At 49.3% G+C, this 24,008-nt stretch overlaps 1 protein-coding gene across 3 annotated transcripts in view; it reads left to right on the forward strand.

Moving 5' to 3' along the window:
- Positions 1-24,008, forward strand: part of APLP2 (amyloid beta precursor like protein 2) — a 62,307-nt gene that overhangs the window by 20,451 nt on the left and 17,848 nt on the right. For 2 of the 3 annotated variants that reach the window (XM_071576111.1, XM_071576112.1), the window contains exons 2-7: positions 12,318-12,491; positions 14,654-14,783; positions 18,262-18,374; positions 19,861-20,036; positions 20,809-21,032; positions 23,100-23,267. In XM_071576111.1, the coding sequence (XP_071432212.1) occupies positions 12,318-12,491; positions 14,654-14,783; positions 18,262-18,374; positions 19,861-20,036; positions 20,809-21,032; positions 23,100-23,267 (985 nt within the window). The remainder of the gene's footprint in view (positions 1-12,317; positions 12,492-14,653; positions 14,784-18,261; positions 18,375-19,860; positions 20,037-20,808; positions 21,033-23,099; positions 23,268-24,008) is intronic. The other variant, XM_071576114.1, reaches the window with a different exon arrangement.

Consider the following 24,008-nt stretch of genomic DNA (forward strand, 5'->3'; position numbering starts at 1 on the left):
GGCTGGCTGTGCCTGGGAATGTCCCAAGCAGTGATGAATGTGTTCTCTGGCCACTGAGTCAGTGCAATTCTCCATCAGAGCTTTCCTGAGTATCAGACACTGCTAAGCCCCAGCTCTGTCCTCAGCTTCTGGTTTGCATCTCCCTTCTGGTTGTTTTGCAGTAGAATTTTAGTGTGGAAAGATGAACTTGCACTGAAGTTTTCACTTGCTAACAGCACATCTTGGTCCCATCTTCAGATGCCTAAATAATTACTGTAGGAAGCACTAATTAGTGTTGCTGTGCAAGGCAGTGATGGCACAGATTGGAGGGGCTGAGGTTAAACCGAGCTGAGCTGGCTGCTGGGTGACCTCAGCCAAGTCACTTGACTTTGTGTCTCAGTTTAGCCCCGTGATAAATAGGCCTGGCTCTGTGCTGGGACAGGCTCAGGATGCTGCTGTTACAGGGAACTTTAAATAGCACATGGCCCTGTTCTGCTGCAAAGGGAAGGAAGTGGCTGTGAGTGTGTCTGTCTGGCACAGCATGGAATTGTCCCTGACGTCCTTGTGACGTGTGGAGGGAGGTCTGAGAGACTGAACCTCTCAGAGCCCACCTGTGCTCTGAGAGGATTAGCAGGGTGTAAGGATTGTGCCTTCCTGGTTCCTCACCCCTATTTTAGGCTGGGTTTGTGTTAAGCTGTTCCCTCCCTGCCTTTACAGCCCAGCTGTGCTTCTGAAAGTTCCAGGCCCTGCAATTAATCTTTATTTTTTTAATGACCCAGTTCTGGGTACGATGACACTTGTCCTGGGAGTGTCCCAACTGAGTTGTTGTGAACTTTGTCCCCCCAGGGCTAGAAAAGAGGGTGCCCAAGCAGTCAGCAATAGGCCAATTGGGCACAGCTTGAGCTCTACCAGGGGAAATTGAAGTTGGAGATCACAAAAAATTCTTTGCAGAGAGAGTGCTCAGGGATTGGAATGGACTGCCCAGAGAGGGGGTGGATTCCCCATCCCTGGAGGTTTTTCAGCTGAGCTTGGCCGTGGCACTGAGTGCCATGATCTGGTAAAGGGACTGGAGTTGGACCAAGGGTTGGACCTGATGATCTCAGAGCTCTTTCCCAACCCAATCCATTCTATGATTCTGTTACACAGGCAGCTCCAGGAGGCTGGGGCAGTGCTGAGTCGTGGCTGTGCTGGGTGTGCTCAGCCCTGCCCCACCACTGCCCCAGTGTGCCATTCCCTGGGGAATGTGCCATTCCCAGAGCAAACACCTGGCAGGCAGACTGTGAGCCCATGACTCAGGTATGCCAGATCTATGGTGTATGATAAACTGGAGGAGGGGGGAAATAAGCTGAGTTCTCCTAATGAGTAATCAGAGAGTCATAGAATGGATTGGGTTGGAAAAGACCTCCGAGATCATCAAGTCCAACCCTTGGTCCAACTCCAGTCCCTTTACCAGATCATGGCACTCAGTGCCACGGCCAAGCTCAGCTTAAAAACCTCCAGGGATGGGGAATCCACCCCCTCTCTGGGCAGCCCGTTCCAATCCCTGAGCACTCTCTCTGCAAAGAATTTCTTTCTGCTCTCCAACTTCAATTTCCCCTGGCAGAGCTTGAGCCCATCGTGCCCCCTTGTCCTATTGCTGAGTGCCTGGGAGAAGAGACCAACCCCCAGCTGGCCAGAACTTCCCTTCAGGCAGTTCCAGACAGTGCTGAGGTCACCTCTGAGCCTCCTCTTCTCCAGGCTGAACACCCCCAGCTCCCTCAGCCTCTCCCCACAGCACTTGTGCTCCAGTCCCTTCTCCAGCCTCGTTGCTCTTCTCACTTGGGTTGGAAGAGACCTCAGATTATCAAACCCAACCCTTGATCCAACCCCACTGTGATCACTCTGGCACTCAGTGCCCTGGTCTGGTGATCACAGTGGGGTTGGATCAAGACATGGTGGATTCTCCATCCCTGGAGGTGTTTCAGAGGACACTCAGTGCCACATCCAGTCCCTTCTCCAGCCTCGTTGCTCTTCTCTGGCCCCGCTCCAGCCCCTCAATCTCTTTCCTCAACTGAGGGGCCCAGAACTGAACACAACACTCAAGGTGTGGCCTCCCCAGTGCAGAGTCCAGGGGAAGGGTCACTGCCCTGGGCCTGCTGCCACACTGTCCTTGATACTTTTCATATTTTTGCCAAGTCAGGCCCTGGGAAATGTCCCCTTTGCCCTTAGGAAGGCAGAGGAATGTGCAGAGCTGTAGGGAATGCTTCAGGCTGCAGCAGGTCTCTAATCCAGGGATTGCTGTGGGCACATATGGGAGCACATGGATTATTGTCACTGAACTTCCCAGTGCTCAGAGCTGCCTGTGAGCCACAAACAGAGGCATCTAAATATAAACTGCACCCAGGCTGCTGCAGCCCTGCCCTGGCTCCCAGTTCTCTGCTGGTGCAGAACCCTCTGCCACAAAAGTCGATAAAGGACGAGCAGATGAGGACTCCACCCCTTCCAGCAAGTTAAAACAAGCCAACCACTGCTTTACACTGAGATTTCTGCCAACCCAACCACTGCTTTACACTGAGATTTCTGCCATTTAAATTCAAAAGCAAACACAGGCTGGTATTATCAGCTCACACCAGATCTGCCTGCAGACAATAATTCTTCCTGTCTTGGACCCCTGCCCATGTGCATTATTGTAATTATCAGCAATTTAAAAAAAAATAAAGCAATAAAGCTGGGATGAGCTGCTGGGCTGTAGATTTACTGCCTGCTGTGTCAGGCATTCATTAGCCTGGCTGGGTTCAAGCCACCTCTCTGCTGAATAAAAGCAGGAAGAGAAGAGAAGGAAAACAAAGCATGGAGCGCCATTTGGAGCAGGAATTGAGAGCTCTGCTTGTGTTTATGAGTTAAAAAATGAGAGGAATTGGAAGCATTCTGTTCAGAAGTTCTGGTGTGTAAAGTCCCTCTCCCAACACACCTCACTTTTTGACTGGAGTGTTGACTTCCATAGTGCTGGAATGAACTCCCAGGTGGGACTCATGGCAATGAGCACTGGGTGGAAAGGCTGTGTGGGGCATGGTGGGCTGGGCAGACCCAGCTCTGAGTGCCAGCTCAGCTGTTCTGCTTCCAAAAGCTCCAGCTTGTGACTGCAGCAGCTCATTTTGATTTTTATTTTGATTTTGCCAAGGGCTGGCCTCTCCTTCTGGATGGAAAAGGTGCCCTGGGCAGCAGCTCTGGAGACAGTGGGGTGTGTGCAGTTGGGCTTTGCAGCTGCTGAGTTTGTCACAGGGTGTTTATTCTGAGCTGTAAAGGACCCACAAGGATCATTTCTTGAGTGAGTGGCCCATCCAGGGATCAAACCCAGCCCTGGCATTATTAGCATGTCCTCAGAAATGTCCACACCAACTTCTGAGCCCAGAAAGGGCAGAAATTTGGAACATTCACTCATTTAAAAGCAGCAGCCACTGAGGGGCTGTGCTTACAGGGAGGATGGTGAGGTAACAAACCTCATTTTTATATCAAAGAGCTCCTCAGGGATGTTGAAACAGTTCAATTTACATCATCCATATCTGTGGGGATTGCTCTGACATAGGGGGAGTTACAGATGGAATAGGAAATGTAATTTTTTTTAAATCCAGAAAAGCTTGTTTATTTTTATCTGTTAATTAAGCCAGGGTGGGCAGGATATCTGTAGGTATTGCACTGACATAGGGGGAGTTACAGATGGAATAGGAAATGTAATTTTTTTTTAAATCCAGAAAAGCTTGGTTTTCTTTTTGTGTTAATTAAGCCAGGGTGGGCAGCATGTCTGTAGGTATTGCACTGACATAGGGGGAGTTACTGTTGCTCCACAAGGACCAGGAAATGTAATTTTAAAAAAAAATCCAGAAAAGCTTCTTGATTTTTTTCTGTTAATGAAGTGCAGGTGGGCAGCATGATTTATCTGGACAAGGACTGTGCTGAAGAGCCTGTTTGAAGTCCCTCAGGTTGTGGTTCATGTTCACTCTGATTTAATAATCAGCCTTGCTTTGGGGGGGCTTCACTTAATTACAGACAAGCAGCAGAAATCCTCTCTCTGAGAACTGCCTGGTGTTTTTGGTCAGTGTAGCAGCAAAGAGTGGTGGAATGCAGGTAATTCTGGGAGCAGGAATTCTGATCCAACCTGCAGAGAGCCCTGCAAAGGGCTGGCTGTGCCTGGGAATGCCCCAAGCAGTGATGAATGTGTTCTCTGGCCACTGAGTCAGTGCAATTCTCCATCAGAGCTTTCCTCAGCAGCTTATAAATTCCACAGGCTGGAGTTTGAGTCTTCAAACAGCTTAATCTTCCCTGGTTTTATCCAGGGAGCTGCTCATGTGTTGCTGCAGGGGAAGCAGGAGGAGTTAGAATCATAGAATGGACTGGGTTGGAAAAGCCCTCTGAGATCATCAAGTCCAACCCTTGGTCCAACTCCAGTCCCTTTACCAGATCATGGCACTCAGTGCCACGGCCAAGCTCAGCTTAAAAACCTCCAGGGATGGGGAATCCACCCCCTCTCTGGGCAGCCCATTCCAATCCCTGAGCACTCTCTCTGCAAGGAATTTCTTTCTGCTCTCCAACTTCAATTTCCCCTGGCAGAGCTTGAGCCCATCGTGCCCCCTTGTCCTATTGCTGAGTGCCTGGGAGAAGAGACCAACCCCCAGCTGGCCACAACTTCCCTTCACTCAGGGGGTGGCCAAGCAAGGCCTGTCACATGCAGAGTTCTGGAGACATCCACACCCTCATTTGCACCTCAGCACTGCAGAGGAGCCCAGGTAGTGCCCTCTGAAGGTGCTTCAGTGGCCTGTGTGTCCAACAGCCAGAGATCACAGAATCACAGAATCAGTTGGGTTGGTAGAGACCTCTGAGATCATCAATCCAACCCTTGATCCAACCCTACTGTGATCACCAGATCACAGAGACCAACCCCCAGCTGACCAGAACTTCCCTTCAGGAAGTTGCAGACAGTGCTGAGGTCACCTCTGTGAGCCTCCTCCAGGCTTCTTTTCATGCCCTGTCTTCCTCCAAGGGTTAATGCTTCCTGTGCACTTCTTTTGCTTCTTTTTCGAGGTTGGAGTTCTCCTTAGCAGGCTCTCCATCCTGCTCCAGGTGGAAACCACTCCAGTTTTCCTGGAGCAAAGGCTCCTTCTGGCTAATCTAATCAGATGAATGAGGTTACAGCCCTGTTTGACTTCACTGAAAATGTAGAATTAGTGAAATACAACATCTTGCAGATCCCTTGGTGCTGTTAAGCAAAGCTCTCAGGTGCTCATTTCTGTGAAATAAAATAATCAGCTCCTCTTCACAAGAGAAACACTCCAATCACCCTTCAATCCTCAAGTGCCCAGCAGCGTGCCAGGCTCTCCTGAGGAGCAGCATTCCATGGGGAGCTGGATAGTCCCTGAGATCAGCTCAGTTGGTTAAAACTTGGCTGTAACAATGCCAAGGTCATGGGTTCAATCCCCTCTGTGGGCCACTGACTGAAGAGTTGGACTCTGATCCTTGTGGGTCCCTTCCTGCTCAGAACAGTCTGGGATTCTGTGATAGTCACCATGGGAAACAATGTGTGTTGGGATGAGGTTGGACAGATCCTGGGAATAAAAGGTGAGGATCGTGGTTTCCTATTTAAGTGTCTAAACCATACCTACAATTGCATTTTTTCAGGGGTAGATGTGAAATTTTCCTTATTTTACTGTATAAATTCCTTATTTTGTGAGGATTGTGGTTTTCCTGTTTAAGTGTCTAAACTATAACCAGAATTGCATTTTTTTGGGGGGGTAGATGTGAAATATTCCTTATTTTACTGTATAAATTCCTTATTTTACTGTATAAATTCCTTATTTTGTGAGGATTGTGGTTTTCCTGTTTAAGTGTCTAAACTACAACTAGAATTGCATTTCTTTGGGGGGGGAGATGTGAAATATTCCTTATTTTACTGTATAAATTCCTTATTTTGTGAGGATTGTTGTTTTCCTGTTTAAGTGTCTAAACCATAACTACAATTGTATTTTTTCAGGGGTAGATGTGAAATATTCCTTATTTTACTGTATAAATTCCTTATTTTACTGTATAAATTCCTTATTTTACTTGCATCCCTCCTTTGGGATGGGGATGGTTGCAGGAAGTCAGTTTTACACCTTTGTCAGATACTAAGTTTTAAAAATCAGGTATTTCCTGCCACAAGCTGCAGAGGCCAGTGGTAAATAAACCCCAGGATACTTGGGCAGACATTTCCATCAGAGGAAAAGAAGATTTAGAGGTTTGAATTCCAGTGTTTCAGGACCATAAATCAGGCACTGCATGACAGGGTGAGGAATTTAACTGACATTAACTGGCCTGAGATTTATGTGTTTATGGAATCAAATAATTTAGTCTTGGAAGGGAAACTGGATTACAGAATTACACCAAAAGGCAGAGCCCAATTTATCATGAAACATCTTGTAAATGCAAGTGGCAGCGAGGAAAGTAATGGTTTATGGAGCAGTCTTTTCCCAAATAACATTTGTCTTGCTCTCATGTTATGGATGTTTATTAATAGGATAATGGCTACTAAAATAATGTTCACCAAGGGCGTGCACAGCTGGGTGGGTGAGCTCAGCTCCATCCTGAGCTGTCAGGCTGCTTGTTCAAGGGATTCAGTCCTTGCTCCCCAGCACCACAAGGAGCAGCTGCTTCCATTTATGGCTGGGAAATTCCCTGAGGAAAATGGGCTGTCAGTCGGTTCATCCCTCTGCAGTGTGGAGTGGGTGAGGTCTCTGGAGTTCTGGAGAGCTTGGTGAGGAGGACGTGGCTCTGGCCCAAACCTCCTGCTGGTTTGTGTGTTCCACATCCCTCCTTTCCACAGGGATGTTGCCAAGTGCAGGTCCTGCCCTTTGGCCACAACAACCCCCTGCAGCAGCTCAGGGTGGGCACAGAGTGGCTGGAGAGGGACAGGGGGAAAGGGACCTGGGGGTTGGATTGACAGGAGGCTGAACATGAGCCAGCAGTGCCCAGGTGTGCCCAGGTGTGCCCAGGTGTGCCCAGGTGGCCAAGAAGGCCAATGGGATCCTGGCCTGGATCAAAAGTAGCGTGGCCAGCAGGCCCAGGGCAGTGACCCTTCCCCTGGACTCAGCACTGGGGAGGCCACACCTTGAGTGTTGTGTTCAGTTCTGGGCCCCTCAGTTGAGGAAAGAGATTGAGGGGCTGGAGTGGGGCCAGAGAAGAGCAACGAGGCTGGAGAAGGGACTGGATGTGGCACTGAGTGTCCTCTTAAACACCTCCAGGGATGGAGAATCCACCATGTCTTGATCCAACCCCACTGTGATTACCAGCCCAGGGCACTCAGTGCCAGAGTGATCCCAGTGGGGTTGGATCAAGGGTTGGGTTTGATAATCTGAGGTCTCTTCCAACCCAAGTGAGAAGAGCAACGAGGCTGGAGAAGGGACTGGAGCACAAGTGCTGTGGGGAGAGGCTGAGGGAGCTGGGGGTGTTCAGGCTGGAGAAGAGGAGGCTCAGAGGTGACCTCAGCACTGTCTGGAACTGCCTAAAGGGAAGTTGTGGCCAGGTGGGGGTTGGTCTCTTCTCCCAGGCACTCAGCAATAGGACAAGGGGGCACGATGGGCTCAAGCTCTGCCAGGGGAAATTGAAGTTGGAGAGCAGAAAGAAATTCTTTGCAGAGAGAGTGCTCAGGGATTGGAATGGGCTGCCCAGAGAGGGGGTGGATTCCCCATCCCTGGAGGTTTTTCAGCTGAGCTTGGCCGTGGCACTGAGTGCCATGATCTGGTAAAGGGACTGGAGTTGGCCCAAGGGTTGGACTTGATGATCTCAGAGGGCTTTTCCAACCCAGTCCATTCTGTGATTCCATGATTGAATGCAGCCCAAGGGATCCACCTCTATTTGGATACCTCAGTTGTGGAGTTGTGGTAGAACTCGGTAAAGTTGTGGCAGCCAGAAAAGGAGGGGGCACTGTCTGCAGATGTCACACAAGAGATAGTTTATTAAATCACTCCAGGAAGCAAGAAAAAGGCAAAAAAAGAGGAAAAGGCAAAAGCTAGAACTAACTTTAAGTTACACAATATATATTACAAGTATATATTGTAAAACCTCACCCATGGCCACGTCCCATTGGTTGAATAGCAGTGTCCATAAACTTCATTGCAGCTTCTAATTTGATGTCACTCTTTGCCCAGATGTTCTTTCTCCTGAGAAACTGAACTCTTCAGCATTCCTTTCTCATGAACAGCTTCTCCCAAAACCTCTATCTCATTTTTGCTAGCCTGCTGGTTTTTCTCACAGGACTAACTGGATTCTCAGTGTTCACATCCTTGTGCCAAAAGGTACCAGCTCTTAGTCCTCTCACACTGCCTGCAGCTCCAGAGGCCTTTTCTCAACTCAAAGAACCTTTTTGATCCTCACAAGGCACCACGAAATTACTGAGTCTCAAACCTCCTGTAGGTGATTCCCTCACTGTGTGTCAGTGTCAAAGGTGTGGCCTCCACAGGTACAGATGAACTTTGTGGTGCTGTATTAAAATGCTAAATGAAATAATGATCTACCCTGAGATCAGCTCAGTTGGTTAAAACTTGGTTGTGACAATACCAAGGTCGTGGGTTCAATCCCCTGTGTGGGCCATTGACTGAAGAGTTGGACTCGATGATCCTTGTGGGTCCCTTCCAGCTCAGAACAGTCTGGGATTCTGTGACAAATCCGTGTGGTTGGGGGCTGGAGGGGGATTGGAGTGGAGGAGGAACTGAAACCCATCACTCAAAACTCATACCCTGCAGGTCGTGGGGTTAAAGGATCAACTGGTGTAGCTCAGAGTTCATTAACTCCCCCAGCAGCACAATCCAGGAGAAGATTTGTGCAGTTTGATTAGAAGTGATGAAATCAAGCAAGTAATTAGTGTGCTTTTGCAGCCGGGAATGGGGCTGAGCATGTGCTGGGGTAGCCACGGCAACAGCTCTGCTGTGCAAACTATGCGAGTAATCAGAGAGGGGAACGGCACCTTCGCAGGGAGCAGAAGTGTCAGCAGGGACAGCAAAACCAAACAGGGCTCCAGCAGCAGGGAAAGAGGGCTGGGCATGATTTCAGGGGCTTGGTATGTGTTTGGACAGGAGCTTTGCTCATGCAAGGGCTGTCTGTGGTGAATGAGCTTGTGGATGTTTGCACCTCTCCTGCTCCTGCAGTTCCCTTGTTCTGCTGCAGACTTGTTATGTTTGCCTTGGAGAAAGCACATTCCAGGCATCAGCAGTGCCAACAGTCCCCAAACCATTCAGAGCATGTACATTTGGTTCTCTTTTAGAATCACAGAATGGATTGGGTTGGAAAAGCCCTCTGAGATCATCAAGTCCAACCCTTGGTCCAACTCCAGTCCCTTTACCAGATCATGGCACTCAGTGCCACGGCCAAGCTCAGCTGAAAAACCTCCAGGGATGGGGAATCCACCCCCTCTCTGGGCAGCCCATTCCAATGCCTGAGCACTCTCTCTGCAAAGAATTTCTTTCTGCTCTCCAACTTCAATTTCCCCTGGCAGAGCTTGAGCCCATCGTGCCCCCTTGTCCTATTGCTGAGTGCCTGGGAGAAGAGACCAACCCCCAGCTGGCCACAACTTCCCTTCACTCAGGGGGTGGCCAAGCAAGGCCTGTCACATGCAGAGTTCTGGAGACATCCACACCCTCCTTTGCACCTCAGCACTGCAGAGGAGCCCAGGTAGTGCCCTCTGAAGGTGGTTCGTGGCCTGTGTGTCCAACAGCCAGAGATCACAGACTCACAGAATCAGCTGGGTTGGAAGAGACCTCTGAGATCATCAATCCAGCCCTTGATCCAACCCTACTGTGGTCACCACCCCATGGCACGGAGTGCCATGGGGTGGTGACCACAGTGGGGTTGGATCAAGACGTGGTTGGATCAAGACGTGGTTGGATCAAGACATGGTTGGATCAAGATGTGGTTGGATCAAGACATGGTTGGATCAAGATGTGGTTGGATCAAGATGTGGTGGATTCTCACCCCCACCCGGCTGGAACTTCCCTTTAGGGAGTTACAGACAGTGCTGAGGTCACCTCTGAGCCTCCTCTTCTCCAGGCTTCTTTTGATGCCCTGTGTTCCTCCAAGGGTTAATGCTTCCTGTGTACTCCATTTTGCACTTCTTTTGGTTCTTTTCCCAGGTTGGAGCTTGGATGTGGTTCAGTGTTGTTGTCAAACTGCCTTGTGGATTGTTTCCTTTAACATGTCAAGTCCTGAGCTCTCTGGAACGTGGCTGTTGGTCCCAAAGTGGTGTTTGTTTGGAGGGAGATAAAAAGGGCCTCTTCCCAAGTTGTGTGTGTTTAGAGTTGGGAAGGATTGTTGTACTTGTGAAGTGATGGAGGGATAGTGGTGCAAGAGCTGCACTTGGAAGTAGTTTATTAAAGGGTTTGATTCCTGAAGGAACCCATTTCCCCAGGCTCAGTGTATTCCTTAGGGCTCCTCCTTTACCTGAACCACATAATTTACCTTTTCCTTGGGAAATTCCTTGTTTCTACAACAAAGCACCCACAGCAAACCTGGCAGCATTTTGGTGCTGGGAGATCCATGCCAGTATCTGTTATTTATAATTCTGCATTTCATTGCCCTGTGCTCAAACATCCTCTCACAAGAACGTGTTGGTTGGAAGGCTCAGATAAGCAGAAGCCACTCCATGAGATTGTTTCCCTCAAGTGGTGCACAGTCAAATAGTTCTTAGAACTCAAGGGGTCACTTTTCTGCACTTAATTTATGCTTTTGTGCCTCCAGTTGGTTTTCTGTCTGTGTGTTCAGCACTAAACAATCCTGGGCTCTGTGAGTGTTGAAATGTCTTATCTCCAGGCAGTGAGATAAGGGGTGGGGGAGAAATCAGTTAATTAGAATGGAGTTATTCTTTCTCCTAATACTCAGTAACTGGGAGCTGCATGTTGGGGTTGCCCATTCAACCCTTTGCTCCTCTGTTTGCTTTAAGCACACACACATTGGTGTGAGATGATGGGGGTCTGCAGGCAACAGGGTGCCCTCAGTAATTCAGGCATTTTTGAGTGCAGAAAAGTCAAATATTGAAGGCAGGACTGGTGGGCTGGGGTTGTGCTGCTTGCCAGGGGAAAAGCAGCTTAGGGCAGGCACTGTGCATTGCTGTTCTGGTCTGGAGTAGTTGAAATGGATTTCATTCTCTTAAAGAGCTTTTGATGTAGAAGTTCATCTGGTTTTTGCCTCTTCTCTCTCTCTTTTACAACACCCAGTAGTTATTTAGGGAGGGCACGTTCAGTTCCAGCAGCTGCTTGGGCTTCTCAGGGGAAAAAAAAACAAGCCTGAAATTTAATTTACTCCCCTCTTTCCTCTTTTGGTCAGCCAGCAGGATTTCAGAAAGGGGCCTGAGCTTGTTTTCATTGATCAGTCTGCAGTCTGACCCCAGTGTGGGCTGGGCTGTCGGGTTTGCTCTGCTGGGGAGGACACAGAATACACAGAATGCTCCCATGGGAGGGCACTGAGTGGGGCACAACAGGCTTTGAGGAGCTGGTCCCACATTCCTTTCTGGTTCAGCAGAAATCCTCTTTATTATGTGTTTGAGCCAGAATCTTAGGTGTTTGTGGCCCAAATATTCATGATATTGGGAGAAGCACAGGGCTTCCAACTCTGAGATGATATTGGGATAAACACAGGACTTCAAACTCTGAGATGATACTGGGATAAACACAGGGCTTCCAACTCTGAGATGATATTGGGAGAAGCACAGGGCTTCCAACTCTGAGATGATATTGGGAGAAGCACAGGACTTCCAACTCTGAGATGATATTGGGATAAACACAGGACTTCCAACTCTGAGATGATATTGGGATAAACACAGGACTTCCAACTCTGAGATGATATTGGGATAAGCACAGGGCTTCAAATTCTGAGATGATATTGGGATAAACAAAGGGCTTCAAACTCTGAGATGATATTGGGATAACCACAGGGCTTCAAACTCTGAGATGATATTGGGATAAACACAGGACAGCAAACTCTGAGCAGGATTCTTGCAGTGGGACCCAGTTTGTAGTATCAGTACCTGTTTGTGTGTAATTTTCTGCCAAAATTAATGGTATTAATGAGTTCCAGTGTTTTCCAGACATCATTTTTTTACCCTTTGTGGGCACAGCCTTTAGTGTGAATCTTGGCTTAGGTAAGCTGCTGTTTGGGAACACAAACACGTGGGGTGGGCTCAGCATCTTAAGGAATGTTGTTACAAAACAGTTTCCAGGACTCTGCTGATCCTCTGGATTAAGCAGGAGCTGCCTGAGAAGATGCCAGAGGGTTTCTGGTGCTCTGAGTTGCTGTGCCTTTCATCAGACAGTGCAATCAGCGTGGTTTGTTTGTGTTCACAGGCCCTGGCAGCCAATGCTGGGACGGGCTTTGCCGTGGCAGAGCCACAGATTGCCATGTTCTGTGGGAAGCTCAACATGCACGTGAACATCCAGACTGGGAAATGGGAACCTGACCCTTCTGGGACCAAGAGCTGCTTTGGAAGGAAGGAGGAGATCCTGCAGTACTGCCAGGAGGTGAGTTCTGCTGTGTGATCCTGGCTCCTCACTGGGTCAGAGGAATTGGATTCCAATTTAGCTGCTCAGTACAATTTAACCCTGCAGGAGAAGAGGTTGCTGTTGCCCAGCTCAATTCCTGGGCTGTTGCTGTCCTTCCTCCCAGCCCAGGAAGAGCAGGGAGGACACTGCAGTGGGATTTAGGAGCTACCTCTGGCTTAGATGAGCTGATGCTGCCACAGAAGGTCCTTGGTCTGTGAGTCAGAGGTGTCCTTGTCTGTGTTTGCAGGGCCTTGCCCAGCAGTTCTGCCTCTGAGCTGGTTAACCAGCATCTGCTCTGGGTTGTGCCAGATGGAACCTGGCACCTGTCTCAGTGACATGTTCAGCTCAGCCAGAATATTAGAAAATTTTCATTAAAATGTTTACAGTATTTTTAGACTCTTTATTGCAAAAGTAATGGACTTTCAGTGTGCTCCAGATATGCTGTAACACATTGGCCTTGAAAAGTGTCTTTAATTGCTCCTCTGGGGTGACAGGCACATAAAACACCACCAGGAGTGAATTTTTTTAATGGGAAGGCAACAGAATGGACCTTGTCTGGGCTGGAAAGCTTTAAAAACAGTTTTACAAGGCTGATGTAACTGGGGCTGCATTTGACTCATGTAGTAGAAGCCTAAATATAAGTCAGTGTCTGGACTTGAGAACTCAAGCAGGACTTGAGGATCACATGAATACCTCACAAATGGAGCAGGCACGAGGAAATCCAAGGGGTTGGGTGCACCTTGGCTTGGCAAGGGGTGACATAGTCTGAATATACCTGAAGGGAAGTTCTGGCCAGGTGGGGGTTGGTCTCTTCTCCCAGGCACTCAGCAATAGGACAAGGGGGCACGATGGGCTCAAGCTCTGCCAGGGGAAATTGAAGTTGGAGAGCAGAAAGAAATCCTTTGCAGAGAGAGTGCTCAGGCATTGGAATGGGCTGCCCAGAGAGGGGGTGGATTCCCCACCCCTGGAGGTTTTTCAGCTGAGCTTGGCCGTGGCACTGAGTGCCATGATCTGGTAAAGGGACTGGAGTTGGACCAAGGGTTGGACTCGATGATCTCAGAGGGCTTTTCCAACCCAATTGATTCTATGATTCTCTATGTTACTAAACCCTATTTGCTGGTGATTTTCCTCTTCCAGAGGATTTTGTGCTGCACCAGAAAGAATGGAACAGATAAATCTCCTTCTCCTCCTCTGCTGCCCTGCACAGCCCTCAGCACAGTGCCAGTGAGGGCTTCTGCCCCTGGCCTGGCCTTGTCACGGAGTCACAGAATCACAGAATGGACTGGGTTGGAAAAGCCCTCCAAGATCATCAAGTCCAACCCTTGGTCCAACCCCAGTCCCTTTACCAGATCATGGCACTCAGTGCCACGGCCAAGCTCAGCTGAAAAACCTCCAGGGATGGGGAATCCACCCCCTCTCTGGGCAGCCCATTCCAATCCCTGAGCACTCTCTCTGCAAAGAATTTCTTTCTGATCCTCAACTTCAATTTCCCCTGGCAGAGCTTGAGCCCATCGTGCCCCCTTGTCCTGTTGCTGAGTGCCTGGGAGAAGAGACCAACCCCCACCTGGCCAGAACTTCCCTTCAGGCAGTTCCAGACAGTGCTGAGGTCACCTCTGAGCCTCCTCTTCTCCAGGCTGAACACCCCCAGCTCCCTCAGCCTCTCCCCACAGCACTTGTGCTCCAGTCCCTTCTCCAGCCTTGTTGCTCTTCTCAGTTGGGTTGGAAGAGACCTCAGATTATCAAACCCAACCCTTGATCCAACCCCACTGTGATCACTCTGGCACTCAGTGCCCTGGGCTGGTAATCACAGTGGGGTTGGATCAAGACATGTTGGATTCTCCATCCCTGGAGGTGTTTCAGAGGACACTCAGTGCCACATCCAGTCCCTTTTCCAGCCTCGTTGCTCTTCTCTGTCCTGCCTCCCAGAAGTGATGGCACATTCCCTGTGTGACAGACAGCAGGGAGGGAGCTGTTTGGTGTCCTCAGCTGTCCCAGTTCTGACCCAGAGCAGGATGGGTGTCCATGTGCAAACCTGAGCTGGTTTCTGTGCACAGAACCAGCCTCAGCACTGCTGGTGGGAGCTGCTTTGCACAGTGTGTGTCCTTTCTGGAGGCCAACCCCTGTGTGTGTGCTGTTGGCAGATGTACCCAGAGCTGCAGATCACCAACGTGGTGGAGGCCAACCAGCCCGTGGGCATCGACAGCTGGTGCAAGCGCGGCAAGAAGCAGTGCAAGGACCACACTCACATCGTGGTGCCCTACAAGTGCCTGGGTGAGTGCTGGGCATCCCTGGGGGAGCAGCACACAGTGAACAGCTCGGTTCCTGAGGCTCCTCTCCTGCCAGGTTGCCATTTCCACATCCAGCTCCCACTGGAGTGGGTTTTGGTTCCCCCAAGATGGAACTCTGCCCTGCTGGAGCAGATCGACAGCTCGGTAACAGCTGTGGTGGGATAATGGTGCCTGGCACAGGAAAGAGATCCCCATTCTCTCTGCAACTGCCATGAAAACCTGAGGGCTATTGTATCTGAGCATCACAAAGACACTGGGATTTAATACCCTGATCCTATTTTTGTGGAGCTTTAATATTCTGTTGCCTTGGAGACTTAAATGCTCAGTGTGCTCAGGCTTCCTGCTACGGTCTTGGCAAGAGATCTCTATTCTATTTCTATGTCTATATTTAAACTTTGCTGGTTCAAAGAGGCCCTGCTTCTTGCAGCTGTATCCCATGTCCCCTCTTTGAACTGGGAAAGGGCAGGAGAGAAACTGTGATGGTTTTCATGGTGCTTTGCAGAATGTCCCCACCCACTGCATCCAGGTGTCGGACTGCTCCACCTTGTGCTTTGTAACTCAGTACTGAGCTTAGTCTCAGCTGGCTGAGCTTAATCTCTCAACTGGCTGAGCTTCTTTTCAGTCATCCACTGGAAAAGGCTTGTTTTGCTGGAAGCCTTGGGAGAGTCTGAGTGCTGGGAGCACCCAGTGGGAACCAGTTTGCAGAGCTGATACCCACGTCTCAGGTTATAACTTGTGATTTGGCTGAGGGGAACAGCAAACCTGCACAGCCATGTGGGCACTTTGTCCTGTGTTTAATCCCTTCCACCAGACAATCATAAAGCACTTCATTAAACATGAAATTTAATGTGGACACATCCTGGGAGAAAGGTGTGTGTGTCTTTAGAGATGTGGAAATTCAGGTTTGGGAAGCAAACCAACCCAGCTGATTATGCAGAGGACTTTGGATGGGAGGAAGGATGAAAGCAAGATCCCTGGATTTATTAGGAGTCGTCTCTCAGAAATAATCCTCCCCCAAGCCTATTCTCCAGCTAAAAATAAGCTGATTTTGGTGACACTGCCTTGAAATTTGATGAGCATTAAACTGTGTGTTCAGGTTTTTCATTAGTGGCTTTCCCAGTGTTCTTGACTTGTACCCCCAGCCTGGGAGGCAGCTTTGGTTGTCAGATCCAGCTGCAATCCAGGAATCCATGTCTGTAAACCACCTTCTCCTTGTCCTTAGCACTCCACAAATTGCTGGTGGGACCACGTGTTGCTCTGGACTATGGGATTTCATTCCCATTCCTTGGTTTTAAAAGTTTGCTCAGTTTTAGTTTTCTTATCAGAAGCATTTAAAGCTTTAGTGATAGGGAAGGAGGAAAGATTATTAACTCAGAATTCTAACAGGCCTGCTTTGAGATAAGAAAATGGGGGAAATACCATCTCAATTTAAAATGCAACTAATTGCAAAGGGATGATGGAGGCCAGTTAATTCCATTATCTTCAGTTGCCATCAGATAATCTGTCCCTAAACTCTATTTGACTTCTCTGTAGAAGTGTCTGTGAGCCTTTGGAATCAACACTACTTAAATTCTCTGTAGAAATGTCTATGAGCCTTTGGTATCAACACTAAGGGGTTGCAAAACATGTTTGTCATGCCAAATATTTAAAATATATCTGGACCAGGACTGTGTTGAACATTGGTTGGACAAAGATTTGTGCTCCTTGGAGACTCTGTGAGAAAAGGTCTCTGACTTAAAAACCTTTTCTCCAGTTTTAATAAATGATTCCTAAAGCAGGAAATGTTGCTTTGAGGCACTTGGACTGAAGATCTTTTCCTGGTCTTCTTGGAGTATCTGGTTATGTCCTTATTTTAAAATGACTGAATGTGACATTTAAGTCTGCAAGAAAGATGGAAAAACCTCAACTTGGAGCAAATACCATGTTTTGGGTCCAAGTATTTGCTGGGATTTCTGAGCTAAGAGCAGGAATCACTTAGCTCTGATCCTGATTTCCCATGTCTTGGGACCACACTGGTGGTGGTGCAAATTTAGGCTTAATAGCTCTGAAGTCCAACTAATACAGATCCTGCAGAACTGACTGATTCTCTCTCTCCCATCTTCCTCAAAAGCAAACATCTTGTTTGGGCACAGAGATGGTGCCAAAGCCTCCTCATGCTGGTGAGGTTGTGGTTGTCTAATGGTTGGAATTTGCTGACTGTGGTTGTGCTCTGATTTTTGGGCTGTACAGACTTTTATTATTCCAGCCCTGTGTGTTTTGGTTAGGGCTGTCCCAGGCAGGGAATGTGCTGCAGTTGATCCTGAATCAAACCATCTGGAAGCAAAACAAACCAAAACCAAACAAGCCTTGCTCAGATGCTGACAACACAGATAACACTCAGGGCATGTAAAAATTTCCAGGCTGTTTCAGCAGCAGACAGTGTGAAGGAGCTTTGGTGTGATGCAGCTCATTGTGAAATCTCTTCAGTCAGTTTTTTTGGTCCCTTGAACAACTGATTATTAACTTGTACTGCAAACTTTGCCTTCAGGATCAGCAAACCTGCTTGTGCTGGTTTAAAGGTAACCCAGCAGGAGAAACAAACCCAACACAAAGAGATTATAGATCAGAGTTACAAATTAATAACAATATCACAATCAATGCAGTGGCACAAAGAGAAATTGGGTTTAACCCCCAAAGCCCAGCAGTCTAACCCAGCCCCCTGGGGCACAAACACAGGGGGGTTTGGTGGCCCCTGTGCTGAGCCCCACGTGGTTCCCTCGAGGCCAAAGGCAAAGGAAGGGACAAAGCTGTTGGTGCAGATGATGGCACAGTCTGGGCCAGAGTGGTGGCTCCTCCTGGCCAGGGGCTGCTCCTCCTCTGCATCCAAGGAGTGGTCCCAGAAGTCCCCAAAGCCCCAGATTGTGTCCCCTGAGGTTTGGGTGGGAGCCCCCAGTGCCTCCCCCAGGGCAGGGAGTTCCACCCTGGGGGATCTGACTCTGTCAGTCAGGGGGGATTTTGGAATGGTTGCTGGCCCATGGGCAGAGCTGAGCCCTCAGGTGTGTGTGGAGGTGCCAAGGAGTCCCTGCAGGGCAGTTCTCCCAGCTCCTCTGCCAGGCTTCTTTCCCAGCCAGCTCCCAGCCTGAGGGCTCAGCTGTGCCCTGGGCAGCTGCTGCCAATGGGCCATTGGGAACAGTTGCTGGGCAATGGCCCAGAGGGTTTAGAATACCCAGCTTTGGGCACACCCACACAGGGACAAACTGGGCCCACCTGCTCAACTGGGACACTGCTCCTGGTTTTACCCTGGAAATTCAGAGTCACTTTTCTGTAGGTTCTCAGGGCCAATTTTCAGAGCTGTCCCCGTTATGAATATTCCAACCCTTCAATCCACATCCCCAGGGTGTGCCCTGGGGGAGCTGTGCTGGGGTCCTGCCTTGTGCTGGAGGCTGGGCAGGTGTGACCCGTGGGCTCTGTGTGTTTTGCAGTGGGCGAGTTCGTGAGCGACGTCCTGTTGGTGCCCGAGAAGTGCCGGTTCTTCCACAAGGAGCGCATGGACGTGTGTGAGAGCCACCAGCACTGGCACACCGTGGCCAAGGAGGTGATGCCTCTGCTGTGGCTGCAGTGCTGAGCCTGCCCTGGGGGGATTGTGGTGTGGGAGCACAGCAGTGCTTATCTCTGGGCTGGTATTCCCTGTTCCACTCAATGGGCTGAGGCAACAGCAAGGAAATACCCATTTAAAAGTCCTCAAACGACTCAAAAAAACCTGTGTAGCCCCTGAATTGTTATTCCCTCATGAAAAGTTGTTATTCCCTCATGAAAAGCTGTCCTAAGTAGCTTATCCAGGAATTGAAACCAGCTCTCTAGGATGCTGCTTTAGCCAGGGGTTCATCCCTCTCTCCAGGGAGCTGCAGTGGGCATAGCACAGTTCCTGTTTTTCCTGCACATTTTGCTTTTAAAGCACCTGTTGCTGCAGGGGATTTGGCTGGGAGGGTTTGCCTGGGAGCAATCTGAGTTTCGTTGGGACTGATTAGTGGAGGTTTTACATAAGAGATGGATTATCTTCTCAGAATAAATCTACCCTGTGGTTTTGGGGGTTTTTTTTTTTGTTTTTTTATCTGACTGGCTAAACTGCTGCAAATGCTCTGCCCACCCATTTGAAGCTGGGGTAGCAAAATCATGACAAAATGTGCACGTTTCCTACTCTGCAGAAGCAGCAATTGTAGAAACAGCAGCTCAGCCATCAGTTGTGATGGTGCTGGAAAAGATGAGGTTAAGGATGCTCCAGTTAAAATTCCTGTTTCACTAAAATCCTGTGAGCAAAAACCTGTCTAAATAAAGCTGTGCTAGAGGAATTGCCTTTTAATTGAGGATAAACTTGGTAATGTCTAGCAAATTGAAAAATCATTTGGTTTAAATGTGGTTGGAGAACTTTTCCAGCAATATTTGGCTTCTTTAAAATCCATACAGTAACAAAGCAAAGCACAAAAGGGTTGTGGTGGGCATGATAAAGCTTTTCTTACTTCATTCTTGTCTGGGTATGGCAAAGCCAAGTGTTTCCTTAATTTAAGAGAAGTATATAGACATAATATCTGATCACAGTCTGCATTTGGCCTTTTTCTTGAATTATCTGATTGATTTTAATCTACAGCACGTTCAAATAACCTTGACACAAAGTCCATTTGAGTGATTATTCACTTACCCTGATGTAAAGTTTAATAGATAAAATTTAATGAAATGACCTGCCCAGCAAAGCAAACACCCTTTCTGTTCCTTTCAAGTGCTCTCTCCCTCCAGTTGGCACAAAAGGGTTAGTTATTTCTCCTGGACTTTACCAGGCAGTTGTTGGGGCTGGGGTGGGATCCATTAATGGCAGCAAGCTCTGAATATGGGAATTTTCTGGGGATTTTTTTGCCCTCTGAATTTCAAATCCACTTCCCTTTGGTGCTCACTCTCAGGTCACGTGTTGCTGTTGTGTTTTTGCTGTAAAATTGAACCCATTGGTGCATTCTCAGGGTGTGTGACAGGCACATTGAGGGTTCCCCAAGGGCAGAGCAGGATGCCAACCTGACCTGGCTCCCTTTCAGGCCTGTCTGACAGGGGGCATGATCCTGCACAGTTATGGGATGCTGCTGCCCTGTGGAGTGGACCAGTTCCATGGCACAGAATACGTGTGCTGTCCTCAGACCAAGGTGGTGGATGAGGCTCTGTCCAAAGAGGAAGAGGATGAGGATGAGGATGAAGACTATGACCTTTACAAAAGGTAGGGTTCTTGCTGGGGTGGGTGTTCACAGCAGCTCCCTTGGGTTGAGGGTGAGGTTTTCTGTGCTGCTGAACTTCCCAAAGGAGTGTCCTGAGCCTGAGGGAGTGTTGCAGGAGGACAAGTGATGTTTGTATTACTGGAGGAGCTCAGCAGCCCCTCTCCACCCTTGGGCAGAGAGAGTTGGGGTCACTCAGCCTGGAGAGGAGAAGGATCCAGGGAGACCTGAGAGCCCCTTCCAGTGCCTAAAGGAGCTCCAGGAGAGCTGGAGAGGGACCTGGGACAAGGGATGGAGGGACAGGACACAGGGAAGGGCTTCCCACTGCCAGAGGGCAGGGATAGATGGGATATTGGGAAGGAATTCTTGGCTGTGAGAGTGGGCAGGCCCTGGCACAGTTTGTGTAGAGCAGCTGTGGCTGCCCCATCCCTGGAAGTGTCCAAGGCCAGGTTGGACAGGGTTTGGAGCAACCTGGGCTGGTGAGAGGTGTCCCTGCCCATGGCAGGGGGTGGAATGGGATGGGCTTTGAGGTCCCTTCAAGCCCAAACAATTCTGGGATTCTACAGCAGGCACCAGGGACAGACTTCCACTTCCTGAGGAAAGCAGATGGGGAAGTGCAGGGAGATGAGGGATGTCCCACTGATGGGATGATCAACAGCCACTACATTTATCTTTCCCACCTCTGGTGTTCCTGGAACAGCTGCAAAGAGAGTCATTACTCTGGTGCATCCAGGATCAGCCTTCCCTTTCCCCTCTAACTCAACCATATCCCTGCAGTGAGTTCCCTACAGAGGCAGGTGTGGAGGACTTCACAGGCACCGCCGTGGAGGAAGATGAGGATGAAGATGACGACGAAGGGGAGGAGGAGGAGGAGGACGTGGTGGAGGACCGTGATTACTACTATGACAGCTACAAGGTGGATGATTACAACGAGGAGAGCCCCACAGAGCCCAGCAGTGACAGGGCTGTGGCTGAGAAGGAAGTGAGCAGCGACATGAAATGTGAGACACATCCCACCCTCGGGGCTCTCCCTCCCTGGGGGTTATCCCTGTTTGCTCTGTCAGGGCTGGGGTTCTGATCAAGCCAATAAATGCCACGTGGAAGTTTTATTTGCCAGCTAAGTTAGCAAACAGAGGGAAGCTGATGATGCTTGTGTTTCAAGTGTTGCAATGAACTCTCTAGAGCACAGGGCATATGTTTGCAGATAAACAGCAGTTCTGCTGGCAGCGAGCCCAGGGCTTGGCACGTTGAGCAGGCACCTCCACCAAGGTGCAGGGATGAGTCAGATAAACCATAGCTGCAGATTTTGGAAGATCTGAAAGAGGCATTTGGAGCACACGGTGAATTTGAAATCCCAGGGTGGGGGTGATTACCTTGGATTTGGTGTTTTGTACAAAGAGGAAGCTGAAAGTGGTGGCACAGGTGGCATCAAGGTGCCATCTGGCCATTTAAGGGTGAGGAACACCCTTAGTGCTGCCTTTGCATAAACACTTGTCCTCCACAAGAGAAAATCAGCCAGCCTGGCCCAGCTTTATCCTGTGATAATCCAGACTTTGTGCAGTGCTGAGCTCTGCTGTGCTGGTGGGAGGTTGGTGGTGTGATGGCCTGTACTTTGTGTGTAGAAGTGTCTGCAGAGGAGGGAGGAGGGGAGAGGGAATGAGATTCAATTAGCTCCAGATCACTGAATCATTGCCAGCAGTTCTTGCATCTTTTTGGGAAAATGCCAGCATGCTGCAGATAATTTTACTTGCTGAAATGAGGCTTAGCTCATATGTGTGCAGGGCTGTTCCAGGTCTGCAGGTGTTTAAAGAGACCTGGAGTACCATGGTTGGGGTGTCTCTTTTGGGGGTACACAGTGTTTTTTCCTCAAAGTGCCACAAACAGTTTTTAATTTACACACAATATTTGTTCTCTTGCCTCAGAAAAGCCCAGCCTCTCATGCTGGCTGATCATGAAGCAATCCACATACCATGGAGTTTTCATATTTAGTGTTTCAAAACTGAGGCTGGCATGGCAGTCACTGCTTTTGGTTACCCTGCCCCTTCCTGTGCTCCTGCAGCTGTGGAGAGTCTGTCCAGGCAGCAAACAGGACACCTTTGGGTGCTTTGGTCCCTGTTCAGGGCTGTTGGGTTTGTACAGTGAGGGATCTGCCACTGGGGCACCCAGGGCACGAAGCTGTGCCATCAGCAGAGCTGATCCCTGCTGTGCCAGCCCCTGGCTAAGGGGAAATCAGCAATGTTGAGACAGAGTGAGCTGCACCACGTGCAGGGACCTCCCTGAATGGCACAACGACCCTTGTGATGGGTGTTCTGGCCATGTAAATCCCCCCAAAACTGACAGAAGCCCTGTGGTCACTGAAGGGTTTGGAAGGAGAGGGACATTTATAACTGTTCCTTTGTGTTGCTTTTGGACTATCCACTGATGTCCCACCCCCCCAGAAAACATTTCTAAATGTCTGGGGCAGAAAAATAATCTCTCCCTTTGTGTCACTGCTATGAAAGCAATTCTGCCCCCTTAATATTGGGCAGGATATTGGGTCTGGAGCCTCAGGCCAGAGGGAAACACTGGGTGACCCTCAGTTGGTTCAAACTTGGCTGTAACAATGCCAAGGTCATGGGTTCAATCCCCTGTGTGGGCCGCTGACTGAAGAGTTGGACTCGATGATCCTTGTGGGTCCTTCCAACTCAGAATAGTCTGGGATTCTGTGATAGAGGGATGGATGGATGGAGGGATGGATAGATAGATAGAGGGATGGATGGATAGATGGATAGAGTGATAGATAAATAGATGAATGGATGGATAGATGAGCTCAGTTGGTTAAAACTTGGCTGTAACAATGCCAAGGTCATGGGTTCAATCCCCTGTGTGGGCCACTGACTGAAGAGTTGGACTCCATGATCCTTGTGGGTCCCTTCCAGCTCAGAACAGTCTGGGATTCTGTGACTGGTGAATATTTCCCAGTGCTGAGGCTGCAGGAAGGTGTGAGGCAGAGCCCCCCCTGTGTCATGCAAGTCACTGAGCAAGGCCTGTGCTGCTCCCAGCTCACCTTCTCCCCCATCTCCACACAGCTGTCTGCTCCCAGGAGGCCCTGACAGGGCCCTGCCGGGCTGTGATGCCTCGCTGGTACTTCGACCCTAACAAGAGAAAGTGCATCCGCTTTATATATGGAGGCTGCGGAGGCAACAGGAACAATTTTGAGTCAGAGGAGTATTGTATGGCTGTGTGTAAAAAGATGAGTAAGTCCTGCCTCCTGCTGGCCTGTGCAGCTGGCCACTGTCTGTCTGGGTGTGGTGTCTCCTCCTCCTCCTTGCCTGGGGCAAGAGAGGGCCCGTCTGCAGCTCGTCCCTTTGGCTCTGGTGTCTGTCCCTTTGCAGAGGTGTCCTCCTGTCTCCGCTTCTCCAGGTCTGTAGGGGTTGATTCCTGGGAAAAGTGGCTCTCCCCATATGCTGTCTGTGCTCCCCACTGGCTTGCAGCTCCTCCTCAGGGCTCAGCTGGCCTCTTGCCAGCTTGTTTGGTCCCTAAACCAGGGACTATCTCTGCCTTTCTTTCCAAAATAACATGGAAACACGACTCCTCCAGTCGTGTTCCCATGCATATGTTTGGCCAGGAGGTCCTGCAAAGCAGGATGCTGCTTCCTGTGCTGCTGGTAGTAGGCATTTTGGTGCTGTTTTAATTTTGGAAAACACCAGGCAAATAGTATAGAAATCAGATTCCCACTTTCAGCTTGGTATGAAATATGAATCACGACTCAGTCCCTGCGTTTTTGAGTGCTTGAGGTTTTTTGGCACTGATTTCATCTGGCTTTCATGTCAGATGATAAAACTCCCAAAAAACATTTTAACCTCCTTATTAATCTTATTGTTGAACTCCAGCACTTCCACTTCAGCTGCCATTAAAGCCTTTTGAAAGGCTTTTTGTGTTATCTGGGGCTTGGCAGCCTGACTATACAGCCATAATCCTGTTTACAGAATGGGCTC

This window comes from Pithys albifrons, chromosome 23 (genome assembly GCF_047495875.1).
Source record: "Pithys albifrons albifrons isolate INPA30051 chromosome 23, PitAlb_v1, whole genome shotgun sequence".
NCBI lineage: Eukaryota > Metazoa > Chordata > Aves > Passeriformes > Thamnophilidae > Pithys > Pithys albifrons.